General features: G+C 90.9%; 1 protein-coding gene across 7 annotated transcripts in view; it reads left to right on the forward strand.

Annotated features, from left to right (window-relative positions):
- SPTBN4 (spectrin beta, non-erythrocytic 4) overlaps positions 1-14,867 on the forward strand; it is a 573,187-nt gene that overhangs the window by 93,989 nt on the left and 464,331 nt on the right. For all 7 annotated transcript variants that reach the window (XR_007244211.1, XM_048492854.1, XM_048492855.1 and 4 more), the window contains one exon: positions 246-628. Coding sequence is in view for 6 of the 7 variants with exons in the window: in XM_048492854.1 (XP_048348811.1) it covers positions 246-628 (383 nt within the window). In the remaining variant the exon portion in view is untranslated. The remainder of the gene's footprint in view (positions 1-245; positions 629-14,867) is intronic.

Genomic DNA, 14,867 nt, shown 5'->3' on the forward strand with positions numbered 1-14,867 from the left:
AAAGTCAACAAGTGAGAATGTTGGCTCAGCTCTGAGATACTTTATTTTAGTCTATTTCTAAGTTGGTTCTGAAGAAACAATGACAACAGCCCCTCTGACCATGTGTAGAATGTCTCCACTACTTATTGGGAATGGAGCTTGCAGAGAAGAAAAAGCCTCCTCAGCGCCTATGGGCTCTGTGGTGCCCTGCACTGTGTGCCATGCGGTTCTCTCTGTCATGCCCACTCCCACACCTGACCCCTTCCTGCAGCTACTACAGGAGAAATTTACCGAGTTTGCCAGTGAGACGGGCAGCATCGGCAACGAGAGGATCTCTGCCGTCAACCAGATGGTGGATGAACTGATTGACTACGGGCATGCGGATGCTGCCACCATCGCCGAGTGGAAGGACGGTGTGAACGAGGCCTGGGCCGATCTCCTGGAGCTGATGGAGACCAGGGCGCAGCTGCTGGCTGCCTCCCACGAGCTACACAAGTTTTTCAACGACTGCAAGGATGTGCTTTCACAGATTGAAGAGAAGAAGCAGCGCCTGCCAGAGGTGACGGCTCGGGAGTCCAAGGCCTCAGCTGGCACCTTGAAGCGCATTCTCAGCTCCTTTGAGCATGACATACAGGTGCTGGTGATACAGGTGAGGAGACGTGGCTGGGCAAAGCATCCCTTCCCCAGAGGATGCTACAAGAGGGTGGCTGAAGAGGCCACACGCAGTTCACCACTGCTTCCTGCTCCAGAGGCAGAAAAACCGGGGTGGGTGGGAAATGGAAATGTTGAGAGGAAACTAAACAAGAAGACAGAGCCACCCAGGCACAGCCAACTGAGGGTAGCTCAGTAGGGCTTCTGAGGGAAGAGGCGCTCAGGGGTGTTCTGGCTTTGCCTGCCTCTGTACAGCATCTTTCCCAGAGGTCCTCATCAGGGCCAGGCCTGCTTCGCTTCTCAGAGCTGATGAAATCAGGCTAGCCTGCAGCATTCACGTTAGGCCAGGGGTCTGCAACCTGTGGCTCTCCAGATGTTCATGGACTACAATTCCCATCAGCCCCTGCCAGCATGGCATTCCCCAAATTCTGGGGGGGTGGGGGGGGGTGTGGGTGCGTGGAGGGGGGGGGGGCTGGAGGGGGGGGCGGTGGCGGGGGCGGGGGGGGCGGGGGGAGAGGGGCGAGGGGGGGGGGCGTGGGAGGGGGTGGGGGGGGGGGGTAGGGTGGGGGGGGGGGGGGGTGGGGGGGGGGGGGGGTGGGGGGGGGGGGGGGTGGGGGGGGGGGGGGGTGGGGGGGGGGGGGGGTGGGGGGGGGGGGGGGTGGGGGGGGGGGGGGGTGGGGGGGGGGGGGGGTGGGGGGGGGGGGGGGTGGGGGGGGGGGGGGGTGGGGGGGGGGGGGGGTGGGGGGGGGGGGGGGTGGGGGGGGGGGGGGGTGGGGGGGGGGGGGGGTGGGGGGGGGGGGGGGTGGGGGGGGGGGGGGGTGGGGGGGGGGGGGGGTGGGGGGGGGGGGGGGTGGGGGGGGGGGGGGGTGGGGGGGGGGGGGGGTGGGGGGGGGGGGGGGTGGGGGGGGGGGGGGGTGGGGGGGGGGGGGGGTGGGGGGGGGGGGGGGTGGGGGGGGGGGGGGGTGGGGGGGGGGGGGGGTGGGGGGGGGGGGGGGTGGGGGGGGGGGGGGGTGGGGGGGGGGGGGGGTGGGGGGGGGGGGGGGTGGGGGGGGGGGGGGGTGGGGGGGGGGGGGGGTGGGGGGGGGGGGGGGTGGGGGGGGGGGGGGGTGGGGGGGGGGGGGGGTGGGGGGGGGGGGGGGTGGGGGGGGGGGGGGGTGGGGGGGGGGGGGGGTGGGGGGGGGGGGGGGTGGGGGGGGGGGGGGGTGGGGGGGGGGGGGGGTGGGGGGGGGGGGGGGTGGGGGGGGGGGGGGGTGGGGGGGGGGGGGGGTGGGGGGGGGGGGGGGTGGGGGGGGGGGGGGGTGGGGGGGGGGGGGGGTGGGGGGGGGGGGGGGTGGGGGGGGGGGGGGGTGGGGGGGGGGGGGGGTGGGGGGGGGGGGGGGTGGGGGGGGGGGGGGGTGGGGGGGGGGGGGGGTGGGGGGGGGGGGGGGTGGGGGGGGGGGGGGGTGGGGGGGGGGGGGGGTGGGGGGGGGGGGGGGTGGGGGGGGGGGGGGGTGGGGGGGGGGGGGGGTGGGGGGGGGGGGGGGTGGGGGGGGGGGGGGGTGGGGGGGGGGGGGGGTGGGGGGGGGGGGGGGTGGGGGGGGGGGGGGGTGGGGGGGGGGGGGGGTGGGGGGGGGGGGGGGTGGGGGGGGGGGGGGGTGGGGGGGGGGGGGGGTGGGGGGGGGGGGGGGTGGGGGGGGGGGGGGGTGGGGGGGGGGGGGGGTGGGGGGGGGGGGGGGTGGGGGGGGGGGGGGGTGGGGGGGGGGGGGGGTGGGGGGGGGGGGGGGTGGGGGGGGGGGGGGGTGGGGGGGGGGGGGGGTGGGGGGGGGGGGGGGTGGGGGGGGGGGGGGGTGGGGGGGGGGGGGGGTGGGGGGGGGGGGGGGTGGGGGGGGGGGGGGGTGGGGGGGGGGGGGGGTGGGGGGGGGGGGGGGTGGGGGGGGGGGGGGGTGGGGGGGGGGGGGGGTGGGGGGGGGGGGGGGTGGGGGGGGGGGGGGGTGGGGGGGGGGGGGGGTGGGGGGGGGGGGGGGTGGGGGGGGGGGGGGGTGGGGGGGGGGGGGGGTGGGGGGGGGGGGGGGTGGGGGGGGGGGGGGGTGGGGGGGGGGGGGGGTGGGGGGGGGGGGGGGTGGGGGGGGGGGGGGGTGGGGGGGGGGGGGGGTGGGGGGGGGGGGGGGTGGGGGGGGGGGGGGGTGGGGGGGGGGGGGGGTGGGGGGGGGGGGGGGTGGGGGGGGGGGGGGGTGGGGGGGGGGGGGGGTGGGGGGGGGGGGGGGTGGGGGGGGGGGGGGGTGGGGGGGGGGGGGGGTGGGGGGGGGGGGGGGTGGGGGGGGGGGGGGGTGGGGGGGGGGGGGGGTGGGGGGGGGGGGGGGTGGGGGGGGGGGGGGGTGGGGGGGGGGGGGGGTGGGGGGGGGGGGGGGTGGGGGGGGGGGGGGGTGGGGGGGGGGGGGGGTGGGGGGGGGGGGGGGTGGGGGGGGGGGGGGGTGGGGGGGGGGGGGGGTGGGGGGGGGGGGGGGTGGGGGGGGGGGGGGGTGGGGGGGGGGGGGGGTGGGGGGGGGGGGGGGTGGGGGGGGGGGGGGGTGGGGGGGGGGGGGGGTGGGGGGGGGGGGGGGTGGGGGGGGGGGGGGGTGGGGGGGGGGGGGGGTGGGGGGGGGGGGGGGTGGGGGGGGGGGGGGGTGGGGGGGGGGGGGGGTGGGGGGGGGGGGGGGTGGGGGGGGGGGGGGGTGGGGGGGGGGGGGGGTGGGGGGGGGGGGGGGTGGGGGGGGGGGGGGGTGGGGGGGGGGGGGGGTGGGGGGGGGGGGGGGTGGGGGGGGGGGGGGGTGGGGGGGGGGGGGGGTGGGGGGGGGGGGGGGTGGGGGGGGGGGGGGGTGGGGGGGGGGGGGGGTGGGGGGGGGGGGGGGTGGGGGGGGGGGGGGGTGGGGGGGGGGGGGGGTGGGGGGGGGGGGGGGTGGGGGGGGGGGGGGGTGGGGGGGGGGGGGGGTGGGGGGGGGGGGGGGTGGGGGGGGGGGGGGGTGGGGGGGGGGGGGGGTGGGGGGGGGGGGGGGTGGGGGGGGGGGGGGGTGGGGGGGGGGGGGGGTGGGGGGGGGGGGGGGTGGGGGGGGGGGGGGGTGGGGGGGGGGGGGGGTGGGGGGGGGGGGGGGTGGGGGGGGGGGGGGGTGGGGGGGGGGGGGGGTGGGGGGGGGGGGGGGTGGGGGGGGGGGGGGGTGGGGGGGGGGGGGGGTGGGGGGGGGGGGGGGTGGGGGGGGGGGGGGGTGGGGGGGGGGGGGGGTGGGGGGGGGGGGGGGTGGGGGGGGGGGGGGGTGGGGGGGGGGGGGGGTGGGGGGGGGGGGGGGTGGGGGGGGGGGGGGGTGGGGGGGGGGGGGGGTGGGGGGGGGGGGGGGTGGGGGGGGGGGGGGGTGGGGGGGGGGGGGGGTGGGGGGGGGGGGGGGTGGGGGGGGGGGGGGGTGGGGGGGGGGGGGGGTGGGGGGGGGGGGGGGTGGGGGGGGGGGGGGGTGGGGGGGGGGGGGGGTGGGGGGGGGGGGGGGTGGGGGGGGGGGGGGGTGGGGGGGGGGGGGGGTGGGGGGGGGGGGGGGTGGGGGGGGGGGGGGGTGGGGGGGGGGGGGGGTGGGGGGGGGGGGGGGTGGGGGGGGGGGGGGGTGGGGGGGGGGGGGGGTGGGGGGGGGGGGGGGTGGGGGGGGGGGGGGGTGGGGGGGGGGGGGGGTGGGGGGGGGGGGGGGTGGGGGGGGGGGGGGGTGGGGGGGGGGGGGGGTGGGGGGGGGGGGGGGTGGGGGGGGGGGGGGGTGGGGGGGGGGGGGGGTGGGGGGGGGGGGGGGTGGGGGGGGGGGGGGGTGGGGGGGGGGGGGGGTGGGGGGGGGGGGGGGTGGGGGGGGGGGGGGGTGGGGGGGGGGGGGGGTGGGGGGGGGGGGGGGTGGGGGGGGGGGGGGGTGGGGGGGGGGGGGGGTGGGGGGGGGGGGGGGTGGGGGGGGGGGGGGGTGGGGGGGGGGGGGGGTGGGGGGGGGGGGGGGTGGGGGGGGGGGGGGGTGGGGGGGGGGGGGGGTGGGGGGGGGGGGGGGTGGGGGGGGGGGGGGGTGGGGGGGGGGGGGGGTGGGGGGGGGGGGGGGTGGGGGGGGGGGGGGGTGGGGGGGGGGGGGGGTGGGGGGGGGGGGGGGTGGGGGGGGGGGGGGGTGGGGGGGGGGGGGGGTGGGGGGGGGGGGGGGTGGGGGGGGGGGGGGGTGGGGGGGGGGGGGGGTGGGGGGGGGGGGGGGTGGGGGGGGGGGGGGGTGGGGGGGGGGGGGGGTGGGGGGGGGGGGGGGTGGGGGGGGGGGGGGGTGGGGGGGGGGGGGGGTGGGGGGGGGGGGGGGTGGGGGGGGGGGGGGGTGGGGGGGGGGGGGGGTGGGGGGGGGGGGGGGTGGGGGGGGGGGGGGGTGGGGGGGGGGGGGGGTGGGGGGGGGGGGGGGTGGGGGGGGGGGGGGGTGGGGGGGGGGGGGGGTGGGGGGGGGGGGGGGTGGGGGGGGGGGGGGGTGGGGGGGGGGGGGGGTGGGGGGGGGGGGGGGTGGGGGGGGGGGGGGGTGGGGGGGGGGGGGGGTGGGGGGGGGGGGGGGTGGGGGGGGGGGGGGGTGGGGGGGGGGGGGGGTGGGGGGGGGGGGGGGTGGGGGGGGGGGGGGGTGGGGGGGGGGGGGGGTGGGGGGGGGGGGGGGTGGGGGGGGGGGGGGGTGGGGGGGGGGGGGGGTGGGGGGGGGGGGGGGTGGGGGGGGGGGGGGGTGGGGGGGGGGGGGGGTGGGGGGGGGGGGGGGTGGGGGGGGGGGGGGGTGGGGGGGGGGGGGGGTGGGGGGGGGGGGGGGTGGGGGGGGGGGGGGGTGGGGGGGGGGGGGGGTGGGGGGGGGGGGGGGTGGGGGGGGGGGGGGGTGGGGGGGGGGGGGGGTGGGGGGGGGGGGGGGTGGGGGGGGGGGGGGGTGGGGGGGGGGGGGGGTGGGGGGGGGGGGGGGTGGGGGGGGGGGGGGGTGGGGGGGGGGGGGGGTGGGGGGGGGGGGGGGTGGGGGGGGGGGGGGGTGGGGGGGGGGGGGGGTGGGGGGGGGGGGGGGTGGGGGGGGGGGGGGGTGGGGGGGGGGGGGGGTGGGGGGGGGGGGGGGTGGGGGGGGGGGGGGGTGGGGGGGGGGGGGGGTGGGGGGGGGGGGGGGTGGGGGGGGGGGGGGGTGGGGGGGGGGGGGGGTGGGGGGGGGGGGGGGTGGGGGGGGGGGGGGGTGGGGGGGGGGGGGGGTGGGGGGGGGGGGGGGTGGGGGGGGGGGGGGGTGGGGGGGGGGGGGGGTGGGGGGGGGGGGGGGTGGGGGGGGGGGGGGGTGGGGGGGGGGGGGGGTGGGGGGGGGGGGGGGTGGGGGGGGGGGGGGGTGGGGGGGGGGGGGGGTGGGGGGGGGGGGGGGTGGGGGGGGGGGGGGGTGGGGGGGGGGGGGGGTGGGGGGGGGGGGGGGTGGGGGGGGGGGGGGGTGGGGGGGGGGGGGGGTGGGGGGGGGGGGGGGTGGGGGGGGGGGGGGGTGGGGGGGGGGGGGGGTGGGGGGGGGGGGGGGTGGGGGGGGGGGGGGGTGGGGGGGGGGGGGGGTGGGGGGGGGGGGGGGTGGGGGGGGGGGGGGGTGGGGGGGGGGGGGGGTGGGGGGGGGGGGGGGTGGGGGGGGGGGGGGGTGGGGGGGGGGGGGGGTGGGGGGGGGGGGGGGTGGGGGGGGGGGGGGGTGGGGGGGGGGGGGGGTGGGGGGGGGGGGGGGTGGGGGGGGGGGGGGGTGGGGGGGGGGGGGGGTGGGGGGGGGGGGGGGTGGGGGGGGGGGGGGGTGGGGGGGGGGGGGGGTGGGGGGGGGGGGGGGTGGGGGGGGGGGGGGGTGGGGGGGGGGGGGGGTGGGGGGGGGGGGGGGTGGGGGGGGGGGGGGGTGGGGGGGGGGGGGGGTGGGGGGGGGGGGGGGTGGGGGGGGGGGGGGGTGGGGGGGGGGGGGGGTGGGGGGGGGGGGGGGTGGGGGGGGGGGGGGGTGGGGGGGGGGGGGGGTGGGGGGGGGGGGGGGTGGGGGGGGGGGGGGGTGGGGGGGGGGGGGGGTGGGGGGGGGGGGGGGTGGGGGGGGGGGGGGGTGGGGGGGGGGGGGGGTGGGGGGGGGGGGGGGTGGGGGGGGGGGGGGGTGGGGGGGGGGGGGGGTGGGGGGGGGGGGGGGTGGGGGGGGGGGGGGGTGGGGGGGGGGGGGGGTGGGGGGGGGGGGGGGTGGGGGGGGGGGGGGGTGGGGGGGGGGGGGGGTGGGGGGGGGGGGGGGTGGGGGGGGGGGGGGGTGGGGGGGGGGGGGGGTGGGGGGGGGGGGGGGTGGGGGGGGGGGGGGGTGGGGGGGGGGGGGGGTGGGGGGGGGGGGGGGTGGGGGGGGGGGGGGGTGGGGGGGGGGGGGGGTGGGGGGGGGGGGGGGTGGGGGGGGGGGGGGGTGGGGGGGGGGGGGGGTGGGGGGGGGGGGGGGTGGGGGGGGGGGGGGGTGGGGGGGGGGGGGGGTGGGGGGGGGGGGGGGTGGGGGGGGGGGGGGGTGGGGGGGGGGGGGGGTGGGGGGGGGGGGGGGTGGGGGGGGGGGGGGGTGGGGGGGGGGGGGGGTGGGGGGGGGGGGGGGTGGGGGGGGGGGGGGGTGGGGGGGGGGGGGGGTGGGGGGGGGGGGGGGTGGGGGGGGGGGGGGGTGGGGGGGGGGGGGGGTGGGGGGGGGGGGGGGTGGGGGGGGGGGGGGGTGGGGGGGGGGGGGGGTGGGGGGGGGGGGGGGTGGGGGGGGGGGGGGGTGGGGGGGGGGGGGGGTGGGGGGGGGGGGGGGTGGGGGGGGGGGGGGGTGGGGGGGGGGGGGGGTGGGGGGGGGGGGGGGTGGGGGGGGGGGGGGGTGGGGGGGGGGGGGGGTGGGGGGGGGGGGGGGTGGGGGGGGGGGGGGGTGGGGGGGGGGGGGGGTGGGGGGGGGGGGGGGTGGGGGGGGGGGGGGGTGGGGGGGGGGGGGGGTGGGGGGGGGGGGGGGTGGGGGGGGGGGGGGGTGGGGGGGGGGGGGGGTGGGGGGGGGGGGGGGTGGGGGGGGGGGGGGGTGGGGGGGGGGGGGGGTGGGGGGGGGGGGGGGTGGGGGGGGGGGGGGGTGGGGGGGGGGGGGGGTGGGGGGGGGGGGGGGTGGGGGGGGGGGGGGGTGGGGGGGGGGGGGGGTGGGGGGGGGGGGGGGTGGGGGGGGGGGGGGGTGGGGGGGGGGGGGGGTGGGGGGGGGGGGGGGTGGGGGGGGGGGGGGGTGGGGGGGGGGGGGGGTGGGGGGGGGGGGGGGTGGGGGGGGGGGGGGGTGGGGGGGGGGGGGGGTGGGGGGGGGGGGGGGTGGGGGGGGGGGGGGGTGGGGGGGGGGGGGGGTGGGGGGGGGGGGGGGTGGGGGGGGGGGGGGGTGGGGGGGGGGGGGGGTGGGGGGGGGGGGGGGTGGGGGGGGGGGGGGGTGGGGGGGGGGGGGGGTGGGGGGGGGGGGGGGTGGGGGGGGGGGGGGGTGGGGGGGGGGGGGGGTGGGGGGGGGGGGGGGTGGGGGGGGGGGGGGGTGGGGGGGGGGGGGGGTGGGGGGGGGGGGGGGTGGGGGGGGGGGGGGGTGGGGGGGGGGGGGGGTGGGGGGGGGGGGGGGTGGGGGGGGGGGGGGGTGGGGGGGGGGGGGGGTGGGGGGGGGGGGGGGTGGGGGGGGGGGGGGGTGGGGGGGGGGGGGGGTGGGGGGGGGGGGGGGTGGGGGGGGGGGGGGGTGGGGGGGGGGGGGGGTGGGGGGGGGGGGGGGTGGGGGGGGGGGGGGGTGGGGGGGGGGGGGGGTGGGGGGGGGGGGGGGTGGGGGGGGGGGGGGGTGGGGGGGGGGGGGGGTGGGGGGGGGGGGGGGTGGGGGGGGGGGGGGGTGGGGGGGGGGGGGGGTGGGGGGGGGGGGGGGTGGGGGGGGGGGGGGGTGGGGGGGGGGGGGGGTGGGGGGGGGGGGGGGTGGGGGGGGGGGGGGGTGGGGGGGGGGGGGGGTGGGGGGGGGGGGGGGTGGGGGGGGGGGGGGGTGGGGGGGGGGGGGGGTGGGGGGGGGGGGGGGTGGGGGGGGGGGGGGGTGGGGGGGGGGGGGGGTGGGGGGGGGGGGGGGTGGGGGGGGGGGGGGGTGGGGGGGGGGGGGGGTGGGGGGGGGGGGGGGTGGGGGGGGGGGGGGGTGGGGGGGGGGGGGGGTGGGGGGGGGGGGGGGTGGGGGGGGGGGGGGGTGGGGGGGGGGGGGGGTGGGGGGGGGGGGGGGTGGGGGGGGGGGGGGGTGGGGGGGGGGGGGGGTGGGGGGGGGGGGGGGTGGGGGGGGGGGGGGGTGGGGGGGGGGGGGGGTGGGGGGGGGGGGGGGTGGGGGGGGGGGGGGGTGGGGGGGGGGGGGGGTGGGGGGGGGGGGGGGTGGGGGGGGGGGGGGGTGGGGGGGGGGGGGGGTGGGGGGGGGGGGGGGTGGGGGGGGGGGGGGGTGGGGGGGGGGGGGGGTGGGGGGGGGGGGGGGTGGGGGGGGGGGGGGGTGGGGGGGGGGGGGGGTGGGGGGGGGGGGGGGTGGGGGGGGGGGGGGGTGGGGGGGGGGGGGGGTGGGGGGGGGGGGGGGTGGGGGGGGGGGGGGGTGGGGGGGGGGGGGGGTGGGGGGGGGGGGGGGTGGGGGGGGGGGGGGGTGGGGGGGGGGGGGGGTGGGGGGGGGGGGGGGTGGGGGGGGGGGGGGGTGGGGGGGGGGGGGGGTGGGGGGGGGGGGGGGTGGGGGGGGGGGGGGGTGGGGGGGGGGGGGGGTGGGGGGGGGGGGGGGTGGGGGGGGGGGGGGGTGGGGGGGGGGGGGGGTGGGGGGGGGGGGGGGTGGGGGGGGGGGGGGGTGGGGGGGGGGGGGGGTGGGGGGGGGGGGGGGTGGGGGGGGGGGGGGGTGGGGGGGGGGGGGGGTGGGGGGGGGGGGGGGTGGGGGGGGGGGGGGGTGGGGGGGGGGGGGGGTGGGGGGGGGGGGGGGTGGGGGGGGGGGGGGGTGGGGGGGGGGGGGGGTGGGGGGGGGGGGGGGTGGGGGGGGGGGGGGGTGGGGGGGGGGGGGGGTGGGGGGGGGGGGGGGTGGGGGGGGGGGGGGGTGGGGGGGGGGGGGGGTGGGGGGGGGGGGGGGTGGGGGGGGGGGGGGGTGGGGGGGGGGGGGGGTGGGGGGGGGGGGGGGTGGGGGGGGGGGGGGGTGGGGGGGGGGGGGGGTGGGGGGGGGGGGGGGTGGGGGGGGGGGGGGGTGGGGGGGGGGGGGGGTGGGGGGGGGGGGGGGTGGGGGGGGGGGGGGGTGGGGGGGGGGGGGGGTGGGGGGGGGGGGGGGTGGGGGGGGGGGGGGGTGGGGGGGGGGGGGGGTGGGGGGGGGGGGGGGTGGGGGGGGGGGGGGGTGGGGGGGGGGGGGGGTGGGGGGGGGGGGGGGTGGGGGGGGGGGGGGGTGGGGGGGGGGGGGGGTGGGGGGGGGGGGGGGTGGGGGGGGGGGGGGGTGGGGGGGGGGGGGGGTGGGGGGGGGGGGGGGTGGGGGGGGGGGGGGGTGGGGGGGGGGGGGGGTGGGGGGGGGGGGGGGTGGGGGGGGGGGGGGGTGGGGGGGGGGGGGGGTGGGGGGGGGGGGGGGTGGGGGGGGGGGGGGGTGGGGGGGGGGGGGGGTGGGGGGGGGGGGGGGTGGGGGGGGGGGGGGGTGGGGGGGGGGGGGGGTGGGGGGGGGGGGGGGTGGGGGGGGGGGGGGGTGGGGGGGGGGGGGGGTGGGGGGGGGGGGGGGTGGGGGGGGGGGGGGGTGGGGGGGGGGGGGGGTGGGGGGGGGGGGGGGTGGGGGGGGGGGGGGGTGGGGGGGGGGGGGGGTGGGGGGGGGGGGGGGTGGGGGGGGGGGGGGGTGGGGGGGGGGGGGGGTGGGGGGGGGGGGGGGTGGGGGGGGGGGGGGGTGGGGGGGGGGGGGGGTGGGGGGGGGGGGGGGTGGGGGGGGGGGGGGGTGGGGGGGGGGGGGGGTGGGGGGGGGGGGGGGTGGGGGGGGGGGGGGGTGGGGGGGGGGGGGGGTGGGGGGGGGGGGGGGTGGGGGGGGGGGGGGGTGGGGGGGGGGGGGGGTGGGGGGGGGGGGGGGTGGGGGGGGGGGGGGGTGGGGGGGGGGGGGGGTGGGGGGGGGGGGGGGTGGGGGGGGGGGGGGGTGGGGGGGGGGGGGGGTGGGGGGGGGGGGGGGTGGGGGGGGGGGGGGGTGGGGGGGGGGGGGGGTGGGGGGGGGGGGGGGTGGGGGGGGGGGGGGGTGGGGGGGGGGGGGGGTGGGGGGGGGGGGGGGTGGGGGGGGGGGGGGGTGGGGGGGGGGGGGGGTGGGGGGGGGGGGGGGTGGGGGGGGGGGGGGGTGGGGGGGGGGGGGGGTGGGGGGGGGGGGGGGTGGGGGGGGGGGGGGGTGGGGGGGGGGGGGGGTGGGGGGGGGGGGGGGTGGGGGGGGGGGGGGGTGGGGGGGGGGGGGGGTGGGGGGGGGGGGGGGTGGGGGGGGGGGGGGGTGGGGGGGGGGGGGGGTGGGGGGGGGGGGGGGTGGGGGGGGGGGGGGGTGGGGGGGGGGGGGGGTGGGGGGGGGGGGGGGTGGGGGGGGGGGGGGGTGGGGGGGGGGGGGGGTGGGGGGGGGGGGGGGTGGGGGGGGGGGGGGGTGGGGGGGGGGGGGGGTGGGGGGGGGGGGGGGTGGGGGGGGGGGGGGGTGGGGGGGGGGGGGGGTGGGGGGGGGGGGGGGTGGGGGGGGGGGGGGGTGGGGGGGGGGGGGGGTGGGGGGGGGGGGGGGTGGGGGGGGGGGGGGGTGGGGGGGGGGGGGGGTGGGGGGGGGGGGGGGTGGGGGGGGGGGGGGGTGGGGGGGGGGGGGGGTGGGGGGGGGGGGGGGTGGGGGGGGGGGGGGGTGGGGGGGGGGGGGGGTGGGGGGGGGGGGGGGTGGGGGGGGGGGGGGGTGGGGGGGGGGGGGGGTGGGGGGGGGGGGGGGTGGGGGGGGGGGGGGGTGGGGGGGGGGGGGGGTGGGGGGGGGGGGGGGTGGGGGGGGGGGGGGGTGGGGGGGGGGGGGGGTGGGGGGGGGGGGGGGTGGGGGGGGGGGGGGGTGGGGGGGGGGGGGGGTGGGGGGGGGGGGGGGTGGGGGGGGGGGGGGGTGGGGGGGGGGGGGGGTGGGGGGGGGGGGGGGTGGGGGGGGGGGGGGGTGGGGGGGGGGGGGGGTGGGGGGGGGGGGGGGTGGGGGGGGGGGGGGGTGGGGGGGGGGGGGGGTGGGGGGGGGGGGGGGTGGGGGGGGGGGGGGGTGGGGGGGGGGGGGGGTGGGGGGGGGGGGGGGTGGGGGGGGGGGGGGGTGGGGGGGGGGGGGGGTGGGGGGGGGGGGGGGTGGGGGGGGGGGGGGGTGGGGGGGGGGGGGGGTGGGGGGGGGGGGGGGTGGGGGGGGGGGGGGGTGGGGGGGGGGGGGGGTGGGGGGGGGGGGGGGTGGGGGGGGGGGGGGGTGGGGGGGGGGGGGGGTGGGGGGGGGGGGGGGTGGGGGGGGGGGGGGGTGGGGGGGGGGGGGGGTGGGGGGGGGGGGGGGTGGGGGGGGGGGGGGGTGGGGGGGGGGGGGGGTGGGGGGGGGGGGGGGTGGGGGGGGGGGGGGGTGGGGGGGGGGGGGGGTGGGGGGGGGGGGGGGTGGGGGGGGGGGGGGGTGGGGGGGGGGGGGGGTGGGGGGGGGGGGGGGTGGGGGGGGGGGGGGGTGGGGGGGGGGGGGGGTGGGGGGGGGGGGGGGTGGGGGGGGGGGGGGGTGGGGGGGGGGGGGGGTGGGGGGGGGGGGGGGTGGGGGGGGGGGGGGGTGGGGGGGGGGGGGGGTGGGGGGGGGGGGGGGTGGGGGGGGGGGGGGGTGGGGGGGGGGGGGGGTGGGGGGGGGGGGGGGTGGGGGGGGGGGGGGGTGGGGGGGGGGGGGGGTGGGGGGGGGGGGGGGTGGGGGGGGGGGGGGGTGGGGGGGGGGGGGGGTGGGGGGGGGGGGGGGTGGGGGGGGGGGGGGGTGGGGGGGGGGGGGGGTGGGGGGGGGGGGGGGTGGGGGGGGGGGGGGGTGGGGGGGGGGGGGGGTGGGGGGGGGGGGGGGTGGGGGGGGGGGGGGGTGGGGGGGGGGGGGGGTGGGGGGGGGGGGGGGTGGGGGGGGGGGGGGGTGGGGGGGGGGGGGGGTGGGGGGGGGGGGGGGTGGGGGGGGGGGGGGGTGGGGGGGGGGGGGGGTGGGGGGGGGGGGGGGTGGGGGGGGGGGGGGGTGGGGGGGGGGGGGGGTGGGGGGGGGGGGGGGTGGGGGGGGGGGGGGGTGGGGGGGGGGGGGGGTGGGGGGGGGGGGGGGTGGGGGGGGGGGGGGGTGGGGGGGGGGGGGGGTGGGGGGGGGGGGGGGTGGGGGGGGGGGGGGGTGGGGGGGGGGGGGGGTGGGGGGGGGGGGGGGTGGGGGGGGGGGGGGGTGGGGGGGGGGGGGGGTGGGGGGGGGGGGGGGTGGGGGGGGGGGGGGGTGGGGGGGGGGGGGGGTGGGGGGGGGGGGGGGTGGGGGGGGGGGGGGGTGGGGGGGGGGGGGGGTGGGGGGGGGGGGGGGTGGGGGGGGGGGGGGGTGGGGGGGGGGGGGGGTGGGGGGGGGGGGGGGTGGGGGGGGGGGGGGGTGGGGGGGGGGGGGGGTGGGGGGGGGGGGGGGTGGGGGGGGGGGGGGGTGGGGGGGGGGGGGGGTGGGGGGGGGGGGGGGTGGGGGGGGGGGGGGGTGGGGGGGGGGGGGGGTGGGGGGGGGGGGGGGTGGGGGGGGGGGGGGGTGGGGGGGGGGGGGGGTGGGGGGGGGGGGGGGTGGGGGGGGGGGGGGGTGGGGGGGGGGGGGGGTGGGGGGGGGGGGGGGTGGGGGGGGGGGGGGGTGGGGGGGGGGGGGGGTGGGGGGGGGGGGGGGTGGGGGGGGGGGGGGGTGGGGGGGGGGGGGGGTGGGGGGGGGGGGGGGTGGGGGGGGGGGGGGGTGGGGGGGGGGGGGGGTGGGGGGGGGGGGGGGTGGGGGGGGGGGGGGGTGGGGGGGGGGGGGGGTGGGGGGGGGGGGGGGTGGGGGGGGGGGGGGGTGGGGGGGGGGGGGGGTGGGGGGGGGGGGGGGTGGGGGGGGGGGGGGGTGGGGGGGGGGGGGGGTGGGGGGGGGGGGGGGTGGGGGGGGGGGGGGGTGGGGGGGGGGGGGGGTGGGGGGGGGGGGGGGTGGGGGGGGGGGGGGGTGGGGGGGGGGGGGGGTGGGGGGGGGGGGGGGTGGGGGGGGGGGGGGGTGGGGGGGGGGGGGGGTGGGGGGGGGGGGGGGTGGGGGGGGGGGGGGGTGGGGGGGGGGGGGGGTGGGGGGGGGGGGGGGTGGGGGGGGGGGGGGGTGGGGGGGGGGGGGGGTGGGGGGGGGGGGGGGTGGGGGGGGGGGGGGGTGGGGGGGGGGGGGGGTGGGGGGGGGGGGGGGTGGGGGGGGGGGGGGGTGGGGGGGGGGGGGGGTGGGGGGGGGGGGGGGTGGGGGGGGGGGGGGGTGGGGGGGGGGGGGGGTGGGGGGGGGGGGGGGTGGGGGGGGGGGGGGGTGGGGGGGGGGGGGGGTGGGGGGGGGGGGGGGTGGGGGGGGGGGGGGGTGGGGGGGGGGGGGGGTGGGGGGGGGGGGGGGTGGGGGGGGGGGGGGGTGGGGGGGGGGGGGGGTGGGGGGGGGGGGGGGTGGGGGGGGGGGGGGGTGGGGGGGGGGGGGGGTGGGGGGGGGGGGGGGTGGGGGGGGGGGGGGGTGGGGGGGGGGGGGGGTGGGGGGGGGGGGGGGTGGGGGGGGGGGGGGGTGGGGGGGGGGGGGGGTGGGGGGGGGGGGGGGTGGGGGGGGGGGGGGGTGGGGGGGGGGGGGGGTGGGGGGGGGGGGGGGTGGGGGGGGGGGGGGGTGGGGGGGGGGGGGGGTGGGGGGGGGGGGGGGTGGGGGGGGGGGGGGGTGGGGGGGGGGGGGGGTGGGGGGGGGGGGGGGTGGGGGGGGGGGGGGGTGGGGGGGGGGGGGGGTGGGGGGGGGGGGGGGTGGGGGGGGGGGGGGGTGGGGGGGGGGGGGGGTGGGGGGGGGGGGGGGTGGGGGGGGGGGGGGGTGGGGGGGGGGGGGGGTGGGGGGGGGGGGGGGTGGGGGGGGGGGGGGGTGGGGGGGGGGGGGGGTGGGGGGGGGGGGGGGTGGGGGGGGGGGGGGGTGGGGGGGGGGGGGGGTGGGGGGGGGGGGGGGTGGGGGGGGGGGGGGGTGGGGGGGGGGGGGGGTGGGGGGGGGGGGGGGTGGGGGGGGGGGGGGGTGGGGGGGGGGGGGGGTGGGGGGGGGGGGGGGTGGGGGGGGGGGGGGGTGGGGGGGGGGGGGGGTGGGGGGGGG

The sequence above is a fragment of the Sphaerodactylus townsendi genome, linkage group LG04, assembly GCF_021028975.2.
Source record: "Sphaerodactylus townsendi isolate TG3544 linkage group LG04, MPM_Stown_v2.3, whole genome shotgun sequence".
Lineage (NCBI taxonomy): Eukaryota > Metazoa > Chordata > Lepidosauria > Squamata > Sphaerodactylidae > Sphaerodactylus > Sphaerodactylus townsendi.